The 19,852-nt window shown below is 43.4% G+C and overlaps 1 protein-coding gene across 1 annotated transcript in view; it reads right to left on the bottom strand.

The window, feature by feature from the left end:
• Positions 1-19,852, bottom strand: part of LOC144761432 (isoaspartyl peptidase/L-asparaginase-like) — a 1,220,143-nt gene that overhangs the window by 519,082 nt on the left and 681,209 nt on the right. The window contains exon 4 of the mRNA XM_078646809.1: positions 9,206-9,369. Within this exon, the coding sequence (XP_078502935.1) occupies positions 9,206-9,369 (164 nt within the window). The remainder of the gene's footprint in view (positions 1-9,205; positions 9,370-19,852) is intronic.

The raw sequence follows: 19,852 nt of genomic DNA, 5'->3' as shown, positions 1-19,852 counted from the left end.
ACCCCTGAGCAGTAGCCGGCAGCACTCCAACCAAGAGCTGTTACTGCCCCAGACCGAGTATTGCAGTGGAAGTCTTACAACGTAAGATTTACAGCAAATAAAGTAAAATAGTACAAGTTTAAAATAGTTTAAGAATAGGGATACCACAGTAGGCAATTTCAGGAAGTAATAAAAACAGGGATAAAATACGGGCTATCCAGGTGAACAGGGATGGTGCAGTCTATCCATTGTGAAATGGGCAATTCCTCAAACTCTAAGGCATATAAAACATCCTTTATAAGGACCCACCTTATAATTACACAACCCCTCATCCCTGGGATAACTAGGAGAGACTGTGGGGCTCTTACTATCTAGACATATTGAAGATTATCACTTTTTAAGTGCCCCACTACCAAAGTCGAGTTTGCAGTCAATTTATTTTTTAAAGCAGTGCTGAAACACAGGGCTGCTTTCAAAAGGACCTCAGGCATTTAGCAGTGCACACATGCAATTGCAGAAAGGGCTGATGGCTTCTAAACAGTCATGTACATATTAAACACTAGGGACTTATAGGTAGTTTTAACCCTCCTGTCCTATTATGTACTAGGGTCTTCTAGGGAAGGTCATGCTAAGTGTAAGTGTACCCTAATATATAGTGTACCATAATACATGTGTGTGTTTTTACTTGTGTTTTCAGCATATCACTGGCCCTGGGCTTGGTTAAAAAGTGCCCAGTGATAGACAGAGGCAGTTGCCACCAGTACAAGTCAGCAAAAAATGGTGGTGCACAGGGCACATAGGATGACTTTGCAATACATGGATTTTGAGTGGGTAAAGATTTTGATCATTCTTAAATTCTCGCCACACACTGCAATGTAGGGGTGCTCTATTACTTTAACCATGGCATATGGAGCCACCTACTAAAATCTACCCTGAGTAAAGAGTATGCAACCAACCTAGAAGTTTCAGAGCAAATAAAAACCTAACAGTTTTAGCATTCGACCCTGTAATAGAAGTTTTGAAACATTATCTACACCTTGACTGCTGAGGAACATGGATTGGTTAGGCCCGGGAAAAATCTTTCATGCACATGTTTCTTATGTTGCCTTCTTTTCTACACAATATTTTTGACACACATTTGCTTGTGTTACTGTCCAGGATTAGTTTCTCTGATACCACATTGCTTGTAGTTCCACTTCATAAGTACACTATCATGACACCTTAAACATTTAGTACAAAACCTGACGACACTTTGTACAAATGTTGTTGTTTGTTATTCGTCCATGAGGTGACATGGCTATCACAAGAGAATAAACAATGTCACCCTGGCTAAAGCCTCCACGCAGAAGCATAGATACTGTTATTAAGAAAACACATGGATTTCTAAGTTTAAATCAGAAGAGAACTCTACTGTTATTGTTGTTGAAGTCCCAGCCCAGGTAATTCCTGTTTACACTCTGTGAGGTGGGATGTCCAATTTGTAACCACGAGAAGGACCTGTTTACACTTACCTCCCGATAATGGGGAGTTAGATCATCCACTAGGGTAGTCTTGGTAGAACACCTGCACTAGGCTCCTAGGTTAGGGAGCACTTAGAAGGAGTACACTATACACAGTACTTATGCCAGCATATATACACAGTTTTAGCACAATGGTGGAACAGTCTATCCTATTCACTGTTCTCATACTGCTAATCATTTGGATCTACTTCTGTTTATTAATCATTGTAGCACGTATATATTATACAAGAATCCTAATGGTTCAATAAATATTGAAACGCCCCTTTTTGTATTTCTTGTGTATCCTTCTGAGTTTGCAAAAGCAACTGAGCGAAAAAGGTTCTAGATCTGTTACCACGATTCCTTGGGGAGTCAGGGTTGTCATGTTCTGAGGTTGCCCAAACCATACGTTACCTAACTAGGTTCAGGAGTACTCATGATGGCACTGTGAACTAGTGGGACCAAGGGCCAACATACCCTGAGAGGTGGATAGAATCAGTCTGGCACCATCCCAACGTTCCTACTGATAAAGTGGAAACCATACGACAGTTGAGTCTTTCTACGGTAAAGTGAGGTGAAAAGCAAAAACGTTTATTTGTGGCAATACATTAAAAAATATTTTAATGTTAAAAATAATGTTACATTTAATATTTTTAGGGCCTTATTACAAGTACGATGATCCTCAAGACGGCCGCACTTTGACCACCACTGCAGGTCTGCCTGCAGTATTCTGAGTGTGGCAGTCAGAATGCCATAAGACAGCTAGATCCACCAGGATCAAGATCCCGCAGTGCCGAGCATATTACAACCATCATATCCACTGCCCTTTTCATGTTGATGAGCCTGCCATGAATATGGAGGCAGACATGCAGGAAAGGGTGCCCAACAGGGCCCCTGGCCAGATCTGGGCCCGGAGGGGCATGCAGGGGGGCACATGTTGTGGCCCCCTGGAAATGCACCTCCATTCCTGGTGTGACATGCATGCAACATCATGCAGGAGCATGCTGCAGGTGCTTTCAAAGAGGGGGTCTGCTGTTAAGGCTTTCCTATAAGCCTTATACAGCTACCACCATAAGAATGCCGCAGCACCGCTCACCCGCCCTGGATTACGCATGTAATCCATCCGGCGGGTGCACAGTCTTGAAGGTCCTCCTGTCGGTGCAGCGGTGGTGGACCAACAGGAGGACCACCAATCTTGTCTTAAGACCCTTATTTTAAATGTAGAACAACATAAACAAATTACAGTTCTATTATAAACATTTTGAATTAAATCATTAATTACATGAAATAAATTAAATCAAAAGATAGCTTAAACACAATAATTACATTAAGCAATGGAAAACTAGCATTCAACATTATTGACTGTAGCACAATAATGTATTGAATAGAAATATTATTAAAGCACAATTAAAATGGCAATCTGAATAAAAAAAAGTCCAAAATGCAAAAATTCACATAATGTTGAAAAATAATGATGAATATGCAATGAAAAAGAACAAAATATATTTTACATTGAGAAACTCTTTTTTAGCACATATACAAATATGCTAACTCCATAAAAAATATAAACACTAGTAAACAAATATATTATTAAAAATGAATTTTCGAATTCAATAAAATAAATAAATAAAATAAGATAACACAGTTTCATTGCAGAAGTCCTGGTCCCTTAAATGATGATCCAAATATACAATTAACAAGAGACAGAAAGAATGTATAAATAAACCAGAGACAAATAGAGCATGCAAAAACTCTAATAATCCAAAGAGTCCATCCAAAACCCCAAAATGTTGATAAAAATAAATAGATGCACCAGGAAATCCACAAAAATAAAGGAAAAAGGACAAAATAATGTTGGTTAAGAAAGAACCAACTTCTGTTCCCTGACAGAAAATAAAACACATCCAGAGTGAAAATAAAATCTAATGTCCGAAAAAAACCTGTAAAGGAAAAACACATATAAACCCACCCCCAAACAATGTACAACCCAAAAACAATCCTAATATAAATCAAATCACAGTAAAGAAGCATTAAAATCAATAATAAACACAGACATATATCATAGAAAATGCATTTCACAGTAATACCTACCGCAATACTGTAAGTAAACACATACTTACAAAATCACATAACAATAGAAGACAAAATACATTTATTAGCGCAACTAATTCTAACCATCTCCTACACAAGTAAACTCTTGGAAAATAAATGTGAAAATCTTAGCCGAACCAGAGACCAGCTACAGGAAACCACAACCACAAGTTCCCTTGCATAAAGAAACAGCACAAAATGAAAGAAAATGGGAAAACATGTCAGAAAACAAAAATAAAAAAGACTGACAATCTACAGAAATCAATGTTAACAAAATAAATTTTCTTTCTAAATGTTTATAAAAATGTACAAAAATTTACAAAATATATATTACAGATGAAAATATAATATTCAACTGAAAAAGGGGAGGTGGAGGTCAGATAAGACAGAGAACTCAGCCTCCTATACGTACTTCGGGGATGTATGACGTTACAACGCAGGCTATTACAACGCCTGTCTTTACAACGCGGTTTTTACATCGCAATCCATTACAACGCATAGTGCTTTTGGGTGTTGGATAGTGAATAGTTTAATTTACTATTCTAACTCCAGTCCCCGTGGACATTAGGGAAGGTTATTAGATAGTAAAATAACCTATTCCCTATCCTAGAGCGCCCCCCAGCGCAATGCGTTGTAATGGTTTGCGTTGTAATGACCGCGTTGTAATGGTAGTGCGTTGTAAAAGTTTTGTTGTAAAGGTTGTTTACCGTACTGCAGTAACCAAATAGAGCCATCTGTTTGATTGGACTATCTTTCCACTCATTGGATTAGGTTGAAAACAGAAAGTTTTCTTAACATAACCTTCACCCACCAGGGTTTCCCCTTTGTGGCATACTTCATCATAGGGTTCTTGCCGTCCCCCTGAGGAACGGGGCGTGTTACAACCTACGGATAAGTGGGAGCATTGTAATCATATACTATGAGCTATGAGGAGGTATAAGAGTTGGATTGTCTTATCTAGATAGAACAATTAATAAAATACAGGCAAAGTAACTAAAATAATTTATTCTTACCTCTTGCTGGTATTTTTAAAAATGGGATAAGATGAAAGACATACGGTATGTATTTCATAGGTCTACATGTTTCAAGCCTACTCTGCGGCTTTTGTCATCACCATCTAATGATCCCTAATGCAACTACTAATGAGGAAAAACTCTTGCGTGAGTATTCAGAAATGTTGCCGAAAAATGAAAATTACATACAATACCCAATTGGTAATTTTTCTTTAGAAATGTAATGCACCAAAATGTGGCCTCATGAGCTTAGAAGGGGGAAAGGGATGCTTTTAATCAGACTTTCATTAACCGCATGCGTGCAGCCGCTATTTTTGCGCTGTGCGGTTTTTTTCAAAAAGCCGCGTTACATGACGAGCTGAGATCGTCATGAGCGTGCTAGTGGCACAACTCATGACGAGCTCAGCTCGTCATGAGCGCAGAAGGAGTTAAAGCTACTCCCTTGCCTGTGGAGTTCTGACAGAGCTCCCATGCATCCCTACGTTGTAGCATTCCCCATTCCGACGGAGCCGGGGGCAGGCTATCCCCACAAGCAAGGGAGTTCTATGGACTGCCAAACATGTAATAAAACCCTTAGAGCCTCTCAGGGTGTCAGGCAGAGGTCACCAGCAAGGTCCAATCCATTCCAGGTCCAATTTCTACTGGTCAGCAGAACACTTCAGGAGAAAGCCTCTTACAGTTGTTGTGGCCCTTTAGACACACAGGAGATCAGCCAACTGTCACTCAGAGTCCACAGCCCAACAGGTCTCCTCACAGGTTTCAAACAAGAGCTGTAGTTCTTCTGTTCTTCCACATGTCCAGAAAATGTTCTGAGAATGGTGACTTGGGGTTCCACATTTATGCCTGGCAACAGCTACTGGATTGGGATGATTCCTGGCTCTTCCGTAACCAAAGGGTAAAAGTTCCCAGGGGCAACCTTAGTCACTTTTGCAGCAGTTTCTATTTGTCATGCTGCAAACAATCCTAGAATGCACCTCATTCCCAATACTCAAGAAAAATAGGAATTTAGAGTGTTGCTGTGAGGACCTAGTGTGTGCGTCATTCAGATTGCTAGTTTGATCGTGACTACTTTGATTTTTATGAATAAATGTAGAAATACAGGCAGATATTGGCTTTCACATATAGTCGATGCCATACATTATGTATGCTTACACCTCTGTTAAGTATATGTGTGCAATTTCTGGCATAGGAGTGTGTGTCCCACCATTGATATTATGTGCCAGATTGCACACCATATCAATGACTTGGTAGTGGAAATATGTACTTGGAGTGCCTGCTTGAATCAAATTGTTATGTTGCGTTTACTAAGTGGGTACAGTGCTATGAACTGTAGGTTCAGAATAATTATATGATGGATGTTAAACACTCCAATTTGAAAATATGATTAGTACATATTTATTTTGCAAAACATTTAAAACTGAAGAGTTATGTTTGTCTGACCATATAGGTTTGTTAGCAATGTGCATACACGCCAACTTGAGGTGTGGGGTAGTAAAATTGTATCAGGTGAGTATTTATTATGGGTATGTAGTGTGCAGCAAGTGGCCAGACAGAGAGACAGAGTAAATTGTTAGTAGACATGCGTTGGTGTGCATTCAAGTTACATTTTGTGCCATTAGCAGTTCTTCTATTTTGTTGTACATTGTGTTGTTGTTTATCGACCCCTGCTAGATAGAGTCCCAGAGCTTTAAGTAGCATGAACATGTTCTTAGAGCAGGGATGTTGTTGATGTTGGCAGGATTTGGCAATTTATGATCTATTTCCTGGAACAAAGGTGCAGAGGATGAACCATCATGTTTCTGTCAATAGAAGGTATACTCCAAATATGGTGGACAGAGTAGTGTATTTCTGTTGCTCCCTTCATCGTGTTTAGGGTATAACTCAATCGAAAGAGGAAGGAAAATGCAGCAGAGGCAACCGATGGTTGGAGACCTTTGCCCATGAAACCGCTGCATTGTACATTTGTGAGACAGATTTCTATTATGGCAGATAGGTAAACAGATGTTTTTTGATGGCCCATCAGCATCCACCAAACTCTATAACAGGTTCTAAGAAACGCATTTGTGTACTGTTTTTTGATAAGGAAATATCTGTACATGTGACAAATAGTTCTTTAGCGGTATACCATACTGCTTTCTAATTTAATGTAAGAAATCTAAACGTGTGTTTGTTTAAAAAAAAATTGTAATAGCACAAACACAATCTATACCATGCAGACATGGAAAAGATGTCCGAATACCTTTAAAAATAAACAATTTATTTTTCATGAACAATTGAAGTACATGCAGCAGCCTCTCAAAGGGCTTGCGCATTAAGGGGCAGATTAATGATAACTGGCGCATCCCCAGGGATGCGCCAGTTATTTTGCGCCGCTGCTCCGCCACCCATGGTGCGCCGCATTTACAATGCGGCGCACCATGGGGCAAAAACGGCACAGATGCGTGACGCATCTGTGCCGTAAAGGTGGCGCATTGCTGGAGTTGCGTCGCAAGCGCGACGCAGCTCCAGCAAGGCTCGGGGGTGCCCCATCTTTACAATGCTGCGTCAAGACCTACGCCTGCTTCAAGCAGGCACAGGGTTTTGACGCAGCATTGGCCTGAAAGTGACTGAGTGAAATCTTATAGATTTCACTCAGCCACTTTTGCGAGGCGCACCTGCCCCGGAACGCCCACCCTGCGCCGGAACGCCCACAAGTGGCGCAGGGCTTTACAATGTGACGCATCTGCCTAGATGCGTCACGTTGTAAATGGGTCGTAGGGATGCGCTAGGTTTACGCCGCAGTTGCGTGACGCAAACGTGGCGCATTCCCAACATAAATCTGCCCCTTAGGGTGAAAGCAAATTAAATTGGTTTTAAGGGCGAATTCACCATGGAGTTTTTCACTGTGGTTTATGTTAAACACATAAAAATACAAATCACTAATTTATATCAAAAGTGACAAAAAATAAATAAATAACGTAGAGTGATCTGAACACATCGAACTTTGATTTGTCTTTTGAATGCTCATAAAAAATAAAGCAGGCAGCAGAATTACAAAAATCCTAGCCTTCATGCGTTGAAATGAAAAGCACGAGTTTTTAAACGGAAGTTGAGCGTGGAATTGATTTTTATTAAAGTAAACATGGTGTGTTGCTAATGACACCGATAGAAATTGTTTCAAGTTAGGGTAACATTTTAATGGCATAGATAAATGTTGCTATTCCTTTTGGGTACTTTATGCAGTTTGTCTTTAAAATGAGTGTGCTGCAATTATTTAAAATATTTTGTGTAGTTGATGGAACAATAGAAGTGCGACTGCTCCCACTGCCTTCTAATTAAAAGAAAAAAAGAAAATCCAGGTAGGTGGTGGTGACCCTAGCCTCATTCCCCAACATTTATTCCAGCTGAAAATTGACTTGGGTGTCATCAGCATACATCTGGGGGTTAATCTGGTATTGATGTTGTAGTGCACGTGCATGTCGCTTTTGAAGATTTAACATAACATGGATGTCTCCTGGAGGAAGTGCTTCATAAATGCCTCTGTGAAGTGTGTTATGGGTATAGTGAAAACAGTTTTCAATACTCGGACCTTCCTTGGTACTTCTTCTTTGCTCCTGGAATGGATGTCTAGCAGGTAGAACTAGAAGAGAAGTAACGGGCTGCTAAGATGCTGGTGATGTGAATCACAACAAACTCCATATAAGTAAATTATAAAAACATGTAGCTCCAGTTTTAGAAAATAAAAATGAAATGACCTGCAAATGACTTACTGAGTTAGATTATTAGCAATGAAGCAGAACATTAAAATATGAGGAAGGATTTATTGGAAAACTTTACATTGGCCTATAGTGTCACTCGTTCACTCGTTCACTCGTTCATATTGTGTACTAGCTGAGCAATGATTTAGTATTAGAATTATTTTTCAAAAACGAAATCCTTCTGGCTGTGGCAGCGCTAGAAACCGATGGCCTCTACTCGCAGGCAATATATATTTGTGAAATCCCACAGTTAGGGATGGCTAAATGTAATTTCCACCAAATTTCTTAAACTTATTTCATTGTTCTCAAATCAGGACTTTTGATGTAGTTCCTGATTGCCTATCTTCAAACTATTGTTGCGTACATGCAACGGTCCATAATTAGGTGTCTTCTTAACATACACGGCCTCTAAAACTGTAAGACACATGTGTTGCTCCTACCTGCCTACAGGCACTTGATACATTGCGATTGGACCAAGGATTAACAAGTAGCTGGAGGTTCAGTTCACACTATCTCATTGATTTTGGGGTTAGCAGTGGCAAACATTGACCTCAGAGCAGGCTTGAAGGAACTGCTATGACTTCAGAAGTGAACAAAGCAGCCACCATCAAACTTTGCCGAGTTTGGATTTCAGTTAACCATTCTGTTAGTGTGCAGAAAAACACGAACATCCAGAGAGTGCTATAGCCAAATATTACAATAAACCAAATATTAAAAAAATTCTTAGAACATCGGATCACAGTTGATAAGACAACCTAGCCAAGGTATAATTTTGACAAATAAATATAAATTACAAAGATTTAAAAATGTATGTAATCTAGCCATGCATCATTTTAACAAATAAATATAAATTACAAAGATTTAAAAATGTATGTAATCTACTTACATGGACTTGCTGAAAAGGCTTGTTACGGTCTGTTTGTACCTCTTGTATTGCTCCCACTCTGCCCTGGCATTATCAGTTACTAATTCGTCAGAAGGCACTTGGGGAATTCCCAGCTTTTCAGCATAAAGGTTAGCACCACCTCCAGTAAGCATTATGTGCGGTGTCTGTGAAATAAAGGCGACGATGTAAGCGCTTTAAAAAAACACTATTGACCAAATCAAAGCACGTGTTTCATATAGATATGTTAGGTGTTTGGTTTGTGATACCCTTAAGTGCAGTAAAAGAATTAATGTGCAAAAACTAGATAAAAGATCACAGACTCCCAGTGTTATTTGATATAGGGCAGTCACACCCCCCCCCCCCAAAGAGTGAAAACAATTACTTACACCCTCTTAAAATAAGACAAAAGAAAGTGTATTTTTCACGTACCCTAAGCATTTTGAGACAATTTCATGATGGAATCATGTAGGACATTTAACAGCCATGATGAAATTGCTTTAAATCCATCCACTAGCAACATGAAAGCAGTATGTTAGTCTCTGGAAAGACTACCCGGCTTGAAGGTCCTATTGTTTAGGTCCAATAGATATTCACTGATATGTAAAAATGTGTGTGATCTGCCTATTGAAGGATTTTGCTGATGGAACAGTCTTCAGGATTTTTCCTCCTCCTCTATACAGGACATTATGCATTGATGTCAGTCTTATATTAAAGATATCATAAACCCAGTGGATAAACCATAATAACGTTACTCATATGACTCCATGAGTTTTTTAATCCCTTTATCATTGAAACTTGGTGTACTTCTGCTAGTACATCTAACTCTTTTCGTTGGTGCATTTTTGAACATTTAAGTTATCCATTCCTCTACTTAGGATTTAAACACTCCGGGGCTTATTTACAAGCTCCTTGCGCCACTTTTGCGTCACTTTTAACATGGGAAAAGTGACACAAAAGTGGCGAATGGGGCTTGTAAATAAGCCTCTCCATTTTTGAAAAATAATGCCTTTTGCTCTTGGGAAATGTTTACACATCCAATTACATTTGGCATTGAATATGTCTGCTCTTTTACACGCTATTAAAATTAATTCATTGTTTATTAGGATGATCTCTTAGCCAGTACTCTAGTTCATTCTTTCAAATATTTTTCCCAGATATTTGCTGTATAATAATAAAAAGTGTATATAGCGTCAAAAATACCTTTGGTGTTACCAATAATTATCTGTGCCCTACAGCTTTAACCTCTTCATCTTTGCGGGGATCCACTGCAGTCTAAACTAAAATCTTGCTCTGAGTGATGTCCTTCTTTACAAATATGTGTTATAGGATTATCTCTCAAATAAGTCTTCAGCTAAATCCTCCTTCCAATCTTTTGGGAACACATTTGTCGTAAATTAGTTTAAGCTCATTTATAAATATGATATTTAACAAGGCTTAAATGACCATTTAAATAATATTTTAAATATTATTACTGCCTTATTCTGATCCCAACAAAAAAACGTCTCCTAAAAGGCCCTAATTTTGTGTAGCTGAGATTTTAATTTCTTCGGGAAAGACTTTAGTTTACCATCTATATGCAAATCGACTACTCTAATTAAGCATTTTCTACCCATCATTTCATTGATTTTTAAAATCCATTTACATTTCTGGATTACAACATACTGCATATAGGTCACCTCTTCTCAGTATTTCCCCATGTCTGCTGGTGTATATTTAAGCCTGGGAAAAGGTAGATACACTTGAAATTGAACGCATGTGGTTAAGAGACTCAGAAATCCAAAATATATACACCCCTATTCATGATGGTGGCACACTAACAATCCTGCTCAGATTATTTGCACTATTAGCCAACTGACTACCCTGAAAGGGTCCACAATTTGTTTAGTGGTCATAGCTTTATCCAAACAAAGAAGTCATACCATCACCAGGTAGGCCAGTCACATCAGCAGTTGATCAATACTCTCCCCTCTAATATTTAACTTCTGGAATTGCTTCTAGTGACACTTTTAGATATCAGTGGTACACAAGATTTTATGTATGCAGATGACACCCAGCTGAATTTTATACTTTCCAGTTCTATAACCACTTCCTCCACAAAATTAAACTTTCCAGGTGGCCAGCAAAAAAGTACTCTGCAGTTTAACCAGCCCGAGGCTCAAAAGCAGAGATGACGTACAGCTTGGCTGACAGCCATATAAATTATGTGAAGGAGGTCTTTATTTAGTTGGCCATGAAGAAAAAAGGGACAACAGGCAATGGTAGGGTGATGGCCATCTGGTAATGTGGACGCAACATGCGTGAGGCATTCAAAAGTAAATGCATATAAAGATGTATAATAGCTTGTTCAAAGGTAAATGCATGAAATAGGCTAAACTACTTACAGATGAATAAACATTAAATCAATTTTGAATAAACACATTTATATTATTTTAACAGTGAAATAAGAAATGTAGAAATTACACTTCTGTTTCAAGAGCTTCAGAATATGGCACACACAAATTGAGTATTTGACTGCCTGCAATTGAGTATTTGACTGCATATAGAAATAAGTATGGGCTATATGTAGGTAATCCATTTTTACCGATTCTAAAATACTGAATTTTACCGATTCGGTATTTTAGAATCGGTAAATGGGATGTAGATAATAATTCGGTAAATTTTACCGAATCTGTAAAATTCGGTAATTACCGATTCGGTATTTACCAAATCGGTAATTCACATTCATTCCTATGGGCCTGGAGGCCCATAGGAATGAATTGGAATTAACGAATTTGGTAAATACCGAATCGGTAATAGGGGAAGACTTACAAGGGTGGCAGGGTGTTACATTGACACCCTGTTGCACCCCTGAATAGTGCATGGGGGCACATGTGGCACACATACATGCCCTAAGGGCATGTATGTCTGCCACATGGCACTCTTGGAAAAGCACACATTTGTTTTTTCCAAGGTATTGGATATTTATACCGAATCCTTAACTCAGAAATGCACTCACTTGAGTGCTCCCTACATTAAGGATTCAGTAATTTACCGAATCAGTATTTTAAGGAATCAGTACTTTACCGATTCCTTAAATTACAGATTAGTTAAATTACGGAGGTCTAGGAGGATGCAGAACAGGAGGGTTTAGACCCAGTGTACAAGGGCCCAAAGGAAAAGAAGGACCAAGCATAGAAGAAGCATGAAGGCCAGTGACCATATAGATGAGGAGGGCTAGGAGGATCTGAGTACAGACCAGGACAAAATGGATGAGGGCTGCAAGGGCCATGAGTAGCAGACACCCGGTAGACAGACCAAAGAGGACCAGTATCAAGTGAACAATTGAAATATGGACGAGAGCCATCAGGGCAGAGATCACAGAGATCAATTCAAGGCAGACCTGTGGATCCGAAGTGAATGGACCAGGAATGGGAAGTTCACAACCAAAAAAGACCAGTGATGGCAGGACATGGAGACTCTAGATTAGAATGACTAGTGCATATAGGAAGGGCAAGGAAGTCTAGGACCAGTAGGACTAGGATCAGAAGGTCCATGAGTGTCAGACTCTAATGGGATCCCAAACCAGTGTAACAAGGATTACCTGAACCAAGTTCACCCACAAAATGGGGTCTTGGAGGACCAGATCCCAGAGGACCATTCTTAGGAGCACCATGCTTGTGGGGACCAGAGTCAGTAGGAATAGGATGGGGAAGTGGGACCACAGGACTAGGAAGTCTAAGGAAACCAGGCCAGTGTGACTGGCACCAGAAGGCCAGACAAAGGAGTACCAAAACTAAGATCAGGACTACATGGACCAGGAGAACGAGGAGCAGAGGGGTTCAGATCAGGCAAACCAGGTAAATAGATAAACCAGGGTAGTAAGACCAGAAGACTTAATGATAGCGAATTAGGATGAGGGTCTGAAAAGGTCCAGGACGGGGAGCCTGTAAAACAGGAGACCTAGTATACAAAGCACTAAGTGTGAGAGTAGATGGGGGTGATGACCAGGCAGACCATGAAGTAAATGGCCAGGAAGATCTAAGGCTGACATGAACCAGATGTAAAGGAACATAAACTCTATGAAAGTCTATGATCATCTGTGATGGGGCAGGACAAGTTAATGCAGAACCATGAGGGCTAGGTCCGGAAGGATCAGGACCAAATTGAAGAAGACTCTGAAGATCAGGACCTGGAGATTAATGTCCAGTAGTACCAGGCAACCAGGATAAGTAGGACAATGTTGGCCAGGAGGACCAGAGCCAAAATGACCAGACTCAGGAGAACCCAAAGAAAAAAAGCCTGGATCTAGAGGGCCACGATCAGTAGGACAAAGAGGACAAGGAACCGATGCAGTAGGACCAGCAAAACCCAGACAAGGAACACAAAGACTAGGAGGGTTGGGCTCCAAGAAGCCAAATGGACCAGGACCTGCAGACCAGGGCTAGGAGATTTAGGGTGAGAAGAACCAAGACAAGGTGACCAGGAGCAAGAGGACCAGAAAGGAATAGATCTAGATGGGCCCATGCCGGTGGAACCAAGAAGACAAGGTTTTTGATAACAAGCACAATAGATCAAGAAGGACCTGCACAACTAGGACCAAGGAGACCAAGGCTAGGTTGTTTGGTGAATCTGATCCATTAAAATTAGGGCCAGGAGAAACTATACAGAGCAGGACCAATACGATCAGGCCAATCGGCACATAATCTCAAGAAGGAGAAGGACTATGAAAAACAGAAAAGCATGGACATGGTCAGTGGTGCCATTGAGGTAAGACCAAAGACACAGCCAACTAGGGCAAGAAGGAAAAGTTCTAAGAGGATCAAGAAACAAAGGACTAGGGCAACCAGGAAGATTTGGCCAAAAAGCATCAAGACCTTGAGTATCAGGCCCTGGAGGTTCAAGGTGAGTAGGGAAAGAAGGATCAGGACCACGGAGATGCAGAGCACAGGGCCTGGAACACGATGGCCAAGTGAAGAACAGAATGGCCATGCCCTGGATGACCAGAGCACGGAGAACATGATCAGTCAGTTAAAAGCAGGAGGGCAATGAGGAGGAGGATTAGGACCAGATTATGAAAGATTGGGAGCCTGAGGCAAATAGGACAAGGGGCAAATAAGCAAAGAAGATGAGGGAGCCAAGAGGACCAGAGAAAGGTGGGATAGAATGATCAGCTCTAGGAGAAACAGGCCTAGGTGTGCCACAGGGATCATGACCATCGAACCAAGGCCCAGACTATCATGTGGAGCAGAAGGACTGGGGTCTGGAGGTAGCAGGGCCAGCGAGACTAAGACCAGGAGAACCAAATCAACCAGACCCAGGATTGTTGAGGGGACTGGACCTCCTGGAGGTCCAGGACCAAAATGACGAGGGCCAGAGGATTCCAGACAAAGAGAGCCATGGCCAAGAGGGCCCAGATTATTGGGTGCAATGCTAGAAGGACCATGAGAACAAACAGGGCCAGGAGGACCAGGGTGGACCAATCTAAGAAGACAAGGGATAAGAGAGCTAGGCCTAAGAGGACCAGGACACCATAGGCCAGGCGGACAAAGGGAACCAGCAGAAGCAGGAGCTTATGTACCAGGAATCGGATAAACAGGTTGAGAAGGATCAGAATGACCAGGTCAAGGGAACAGGGGTCAAGAGGATCCGGAAGGAAAATTAAGAGGAAGGAAGGGAGTCTGGAAGGACCAGAATAGCCAGCAAGAGCAGAACCAAGAGAATTAGGTATAAAAAAACAAGGAGGACCAGAAACAAAAGGATCAAGTCTAATGGACAAACAATAGATAAAGAATACAAACTGTGAGGACCAGTAATTGAAAAACCAGTGCTAGGCAAATGAGACTGAGGGGGATATTCACAAGGGGCTTATCTCAAATGTATCCCCACCTTAACGCATCAAAAGTGGAGATAGATTTAACACCCCATTCACAAGCTGGTGCAAACTGCAGACATTGCCTGTATTCCTGCGATAACTGCCCCAAAATGTATTTCCGCGGTGGACACCACCAACTAACCCTAATGAGATGCAGAGTAGGCATTCCTGTGCAAAAGCAAACAAAAAAATCACAACACCACTTTCACAACAAACTGCAAGATTGGAGAAGCGCAACAAAAACATGTGCTAAGCCACGATAGCACGAGGGATTTAACACCTGAGTTTTGCTGGTGCTAAACAGGACAACAACCACAGCTTGAAAGGGAGCCCAGCCAAGAGTCACACCTGAAGACCCACAGATGCCATGGAGACAATGATCATGCAGCTCTGAACAGATATTATCTGTGGCTGGCATCTGTTTTGGAACTCTGAGGATGTTGCGAAACATTTTGGACCTGCTCCCAGTAGAGGCTAGACAGATGATTATACAGGCTCATATTATGTCATGTCTAGACTATTGCAACATCTTGTACCTGGGGGAGTTCCTTTGGATTCCTTGCGACCAAAGCTTGGAATAACCTCCCTGTTGACCCAAGGTAGTGTCCTTCAGAGACCGTGTTTTGAAAAAAAAATTAAGACATGGCTATTCCGCCTGCATTCGGATGGTCGGAAATAGGCCAGAGGTAGCAGTCCCATTAGGGGACCCGGCTGCTGGATCGGGTGGTGGTCTGGGGTGCAGCTGCTATGTTCTAACTGGTGTTTTAGCGCGGGGACACTCGGTTGGAGTAACCAGACGCTCTATAATCTGTATAGAAAAAATGCAGATCTGATACCAATGAGGGCCACAACATCCCCACCACCACCCCCAGCCCCTCCTCAGCCCCCGGATATACACACAAGCACAATACAAGAACCACAAAAATCGCATGATGACGCACATTGCCAAAATAAATACGCACATGTCTGGTCAGAAGAACGAGAAACAGTCACACAGCACTGAAGTAACAACCAAAAACTTTATTGAAATACAACACAAAACACCAATGCAGAAGACTCCTGTCGGGTCATTCATGGAAATCTCGACGTCACGGCCTGGAAAATAAAGCACAAAATCAGTATGTGTGTCATGCGCACATCAAAGGAGCAAGACACAGAGAAACAGAGAAGTAAAGTGAGCCAGAGAATGAAAGAGAGGGAAGGAAATGAAGGGAGAGAGAGAGAGAGAGAGGGAGAGAGAGAAGGGAGAGAGAGTGAGAGAGAGAAGAGGGAAGGGAGAGAGAGTGAGAGAGAGAGAAGTAAAGGAAGGGAGAGAGAGAGAGACACCGCCGCCCCTGTGCACACAGGCCCCACTGTTCACCTACTGCCACTGGTGTGTCCATCAGTAGGCACACCACGTGCCTGTGCAAGCTCCGGGCCCCGGTCCCGCCACCATGGCATGGTCCACATAATGTGGGCTCGCCCGCGGCCCAGCAGGTCCCACACATGATGCTGAGTCCTGAGTCATCAATGGCGGAGACCACAACAGTGCACATGTCAGCAACACAGGTTGCACACCCACTGAGCTATATCGGGTGCGTGCTCTGCCCCACCTGTGGGTGTTGTGGTACCAGCTGTGGCACTGTGTGGCAGTGACACATCAGGGGCCGGAGGAGGATTGTCGGCCGCACTGTGTGGCAGTGACACATCAGGTGCCGGAGAGGATACGCCTGCCACACTGTGAGGCACTGACACACCAGGGGGTGGAGATGTAGACGGCATGGCGGCAGCAGCATTCATCAGCGCCACACCTTGTGGCAGCAATGCAATGATGAGGATCTGCAGGGTATGGTGGATCCCAGCTACATTTTGCCGATGTGCAGCTGTGGCTGCAATCCTTTCCGGCTCCATCCACACCATGCCCTCCAATAAGCATCCGCATGTGTGCCAGCTCACGGCTGGAATAGCTGGAGCCAATCTGAGCGGACAGGTGTTCTTCTCTCTGTGTCATGGCTCCAGCGATGTCAGTCAGGGCTCTTTGGAGACCATGAATGCGGGCCGTGGGTGTCTGTTAGGGACTGGAGCTGGTCCCTGATGGGACCTAGACACCCATGGAGGGCATCCAGTGTGATAGCCATGAGGCCAAACAAAACCCGCACTGCTCAGCCGTCTCCCTCTGGCCCTCCAGCACACGGCGTTGGAAGGCCATGGTTTATTCCTGGGGGTCTTGGAAGACTGCCGGGGCTGTGGGTGCCTCCTGCTGGGTGGCTTGGGTAGTGGATGGGGTCTCCTTGATGCAGCTGGGCTGCCCTGATCCTGGAGGTGAGTTGCGGATGCTCTCCATGATGTGTTGGAGGGCTTGGGTGTCGTTGCTGCGGGTGTCCTCCTCGTCATCGGTGAAGAGTGGCTGGGACTGCTGTGCAGGAGGTGTTGACGGTGCCTCTGTAATGTGAAGGGGAGATGGTGTATTACAATGTGTCCACATGTATGTAGCCGCATGGTACATGTTGACATACAGAGAACATGGCATTGTACATTGTGACAGTCTGTAGATCAGGGCCATGACCTAGAGTCATTGTGGGTGTGAACTGTGCTCTGCATGATTGTGCATCTGTGCCATTGTGGCCATCTCCACCTGTCCCCCCCCCCAGTACCAAGTGGTCACTCACCTTGTTGCGGCTGTGTTGTGTCCTGCCGAGTAGTGTCCGGACCCCCAACTCCAGCCACAGTCTCCACACTGATGACTGTCGACACCAGCTCCTCCCTGTCATCCAGCATGAGCTGTGGCGCTGGGCTCCCACCTCCAGTCTGCATTGCTGCCCTCTAGTTGGCTGCGAGTTTCTCCTTGGTCTTTTGCTTGATGTCAATCCATCGCCTCTTGGCCTCGTCCATTGACCTCTTGTGCTCTCTGACGGCATTTACCTTGTCCATGATGTCCCACCATTGCCCATTTTGGGTGCCCAATGACATGTTGGAGGTGACAAACAGTTGCCGATGGTGTTCCATCACCTCTGTGATCAGAATCCTGTTTTCCTGCGGACTGAACTTCGTCTTCCTTTTCTTCTTGTCCTTGCCCTTCCCTGCCCCCAAGGTCCCAGGCTGGTCTTCTGGGGTGCTTGTGGGGTTGCGCTCGTCCTCTGCGTTTGCTCCGGCTGCCTCCATGGTGCTTAGGTGTTGGTCAGTTTGTGTTTCAGTGTTTTTCTACTTTTATAGTGATTTTTCCCACCTGCCATGTGTGTATTAGAGGCCTGGTGGTGGTTATGGCTGATTTCCTCATCGCGCTTTGGCCCATCGTATGTTTTTCCGCGTTGAGGTTCGTGGTTTTTTCTCAGTCGAGGTGATTGCATCACAGACATTGGCCGCGGTTTTGGCAGACTATTGCATAGTATCGCCTTGTTGTGAATTCCATGTTAACACAGGGTTATTTTCACGCGATGGGCTGCAATGTGTAAAGGTGCGTTAGCATTTTTTGGTGATGTTTAGCACACGTTCTTGTGAATATACCCCTGAGAGTGAGGAAGACTAGGGGAATAGGATCTGGAGAATCAGAAAGTGATGGCCAGACAACCAGAGCCAGCAGGACAAGATCTGAGAGGACCAGGGCAAGAGCACCAGTGGGACCACAAACAAGGGGAAAAGGAAGCACAACTCATGGAGGCACAGGAGTAGCAGGACCCGGCATACCAGTACAATGAGGACCAAGAGAAAAAGACTAGGGAAAGGATGAGCAGAACAAGGAGGACCAGGATCACAGAAGCCAGGATGACCAAGCCAGGTGGCTAAGAACAGGATGACATAAACATGGAGGATCAAGACGGAGGGCCTGATTAAGAGTTTGGCAGTCCTACAGTTGTGGCTGTCCTAGACCACCAACCACAGAACCACCAAACCTGTGGTGCCACCGTCCACCAGATCAGGTATTAAATCCTCATTTGGCGGGCGGTGTTATGATGGTCTGACTGCGCTGGTCTTCAAGGCTCATAGAAGAGTCTATAATGCAGACTGCCACAGTCAGACTGCCGACTGCACCTGGTGTGATATACCTGCCACATGCAACTGGAAGAGGGGGTGCAGATACAAGGGAGCACATTCAATCCCTGGCCCAAATCTGGCAGGGAGCCCTATTTGCCATGAAAAGGGTGGAGGTGAGGCAACACAAAATATGCTCAGCAGAGCCACTGCAGCACTGCCAGCACATTTCTGCCTCTGACCACTGCGCGAATGCCGTGGGATCCGTGATCCCTGGCAGTTGCCAAGGTCCTGTTGTGGTCCGACTGCTGCAGTCCCGCAGTGCGGCAGTGGTTGTACAGCCACCATGAGTTGGACAGACCTAATCAAGCCATTAGTGGAAATGTTTGTACAGAATCAGGATGACTTGGAGCAGGAGGACCAGGGCCAAGAGTTATATGACTACTTGGAGGAGGACCAGGAGAACTAGTCAGGACAGGAGAAGGTAAACCAAGGCCATTGACCCCAGGGACCAAATTGGGGATGGTTAGGTGGACTAGTAGGACAAAAATAAGCAGGACCTTGAGTAGGGCTTGCAGAACCAGAGTGGTCACAAACAAGGGGATTGGGACCTGAAGTACCAAATGGAGTAGGGAGACCAGGACCTGGGGTTTCATGACCAGGCTGGCAACAATCAGGGGACCAGGACCACAACTGTCACAAGAACCAATGTGACCAGACCAGGAGCAAAATGAGCTTGGCCAGTCTAAGATCACCTAATAAGGAGGACCAGGACCCATGGGCATCGTACCGGATGGGCCATGAAGATAGGGACCAAGACAAAGAGAAACAAGATGATTGAAACCAGG

This window comes from Lissotriton helveticus, chromosome 6 (assembly GCF_964261635.1).
Source record: "Lissotriton helveticus chromosome 6, aLisHel1.1, whole genome shotgun sequence".
Classification (NCBI taxonomy): Eukaryota; Metazoa; Chordata; class Amphibia; order Caudata; family Salamandridae; genus Lissotriton; species Lissotriton helveticus.
The sequence above is the reverse complement of the archived record's forward strand: the minus strand, read 5'-3'. Positions and strand labels throughout refer to the sequence as shown.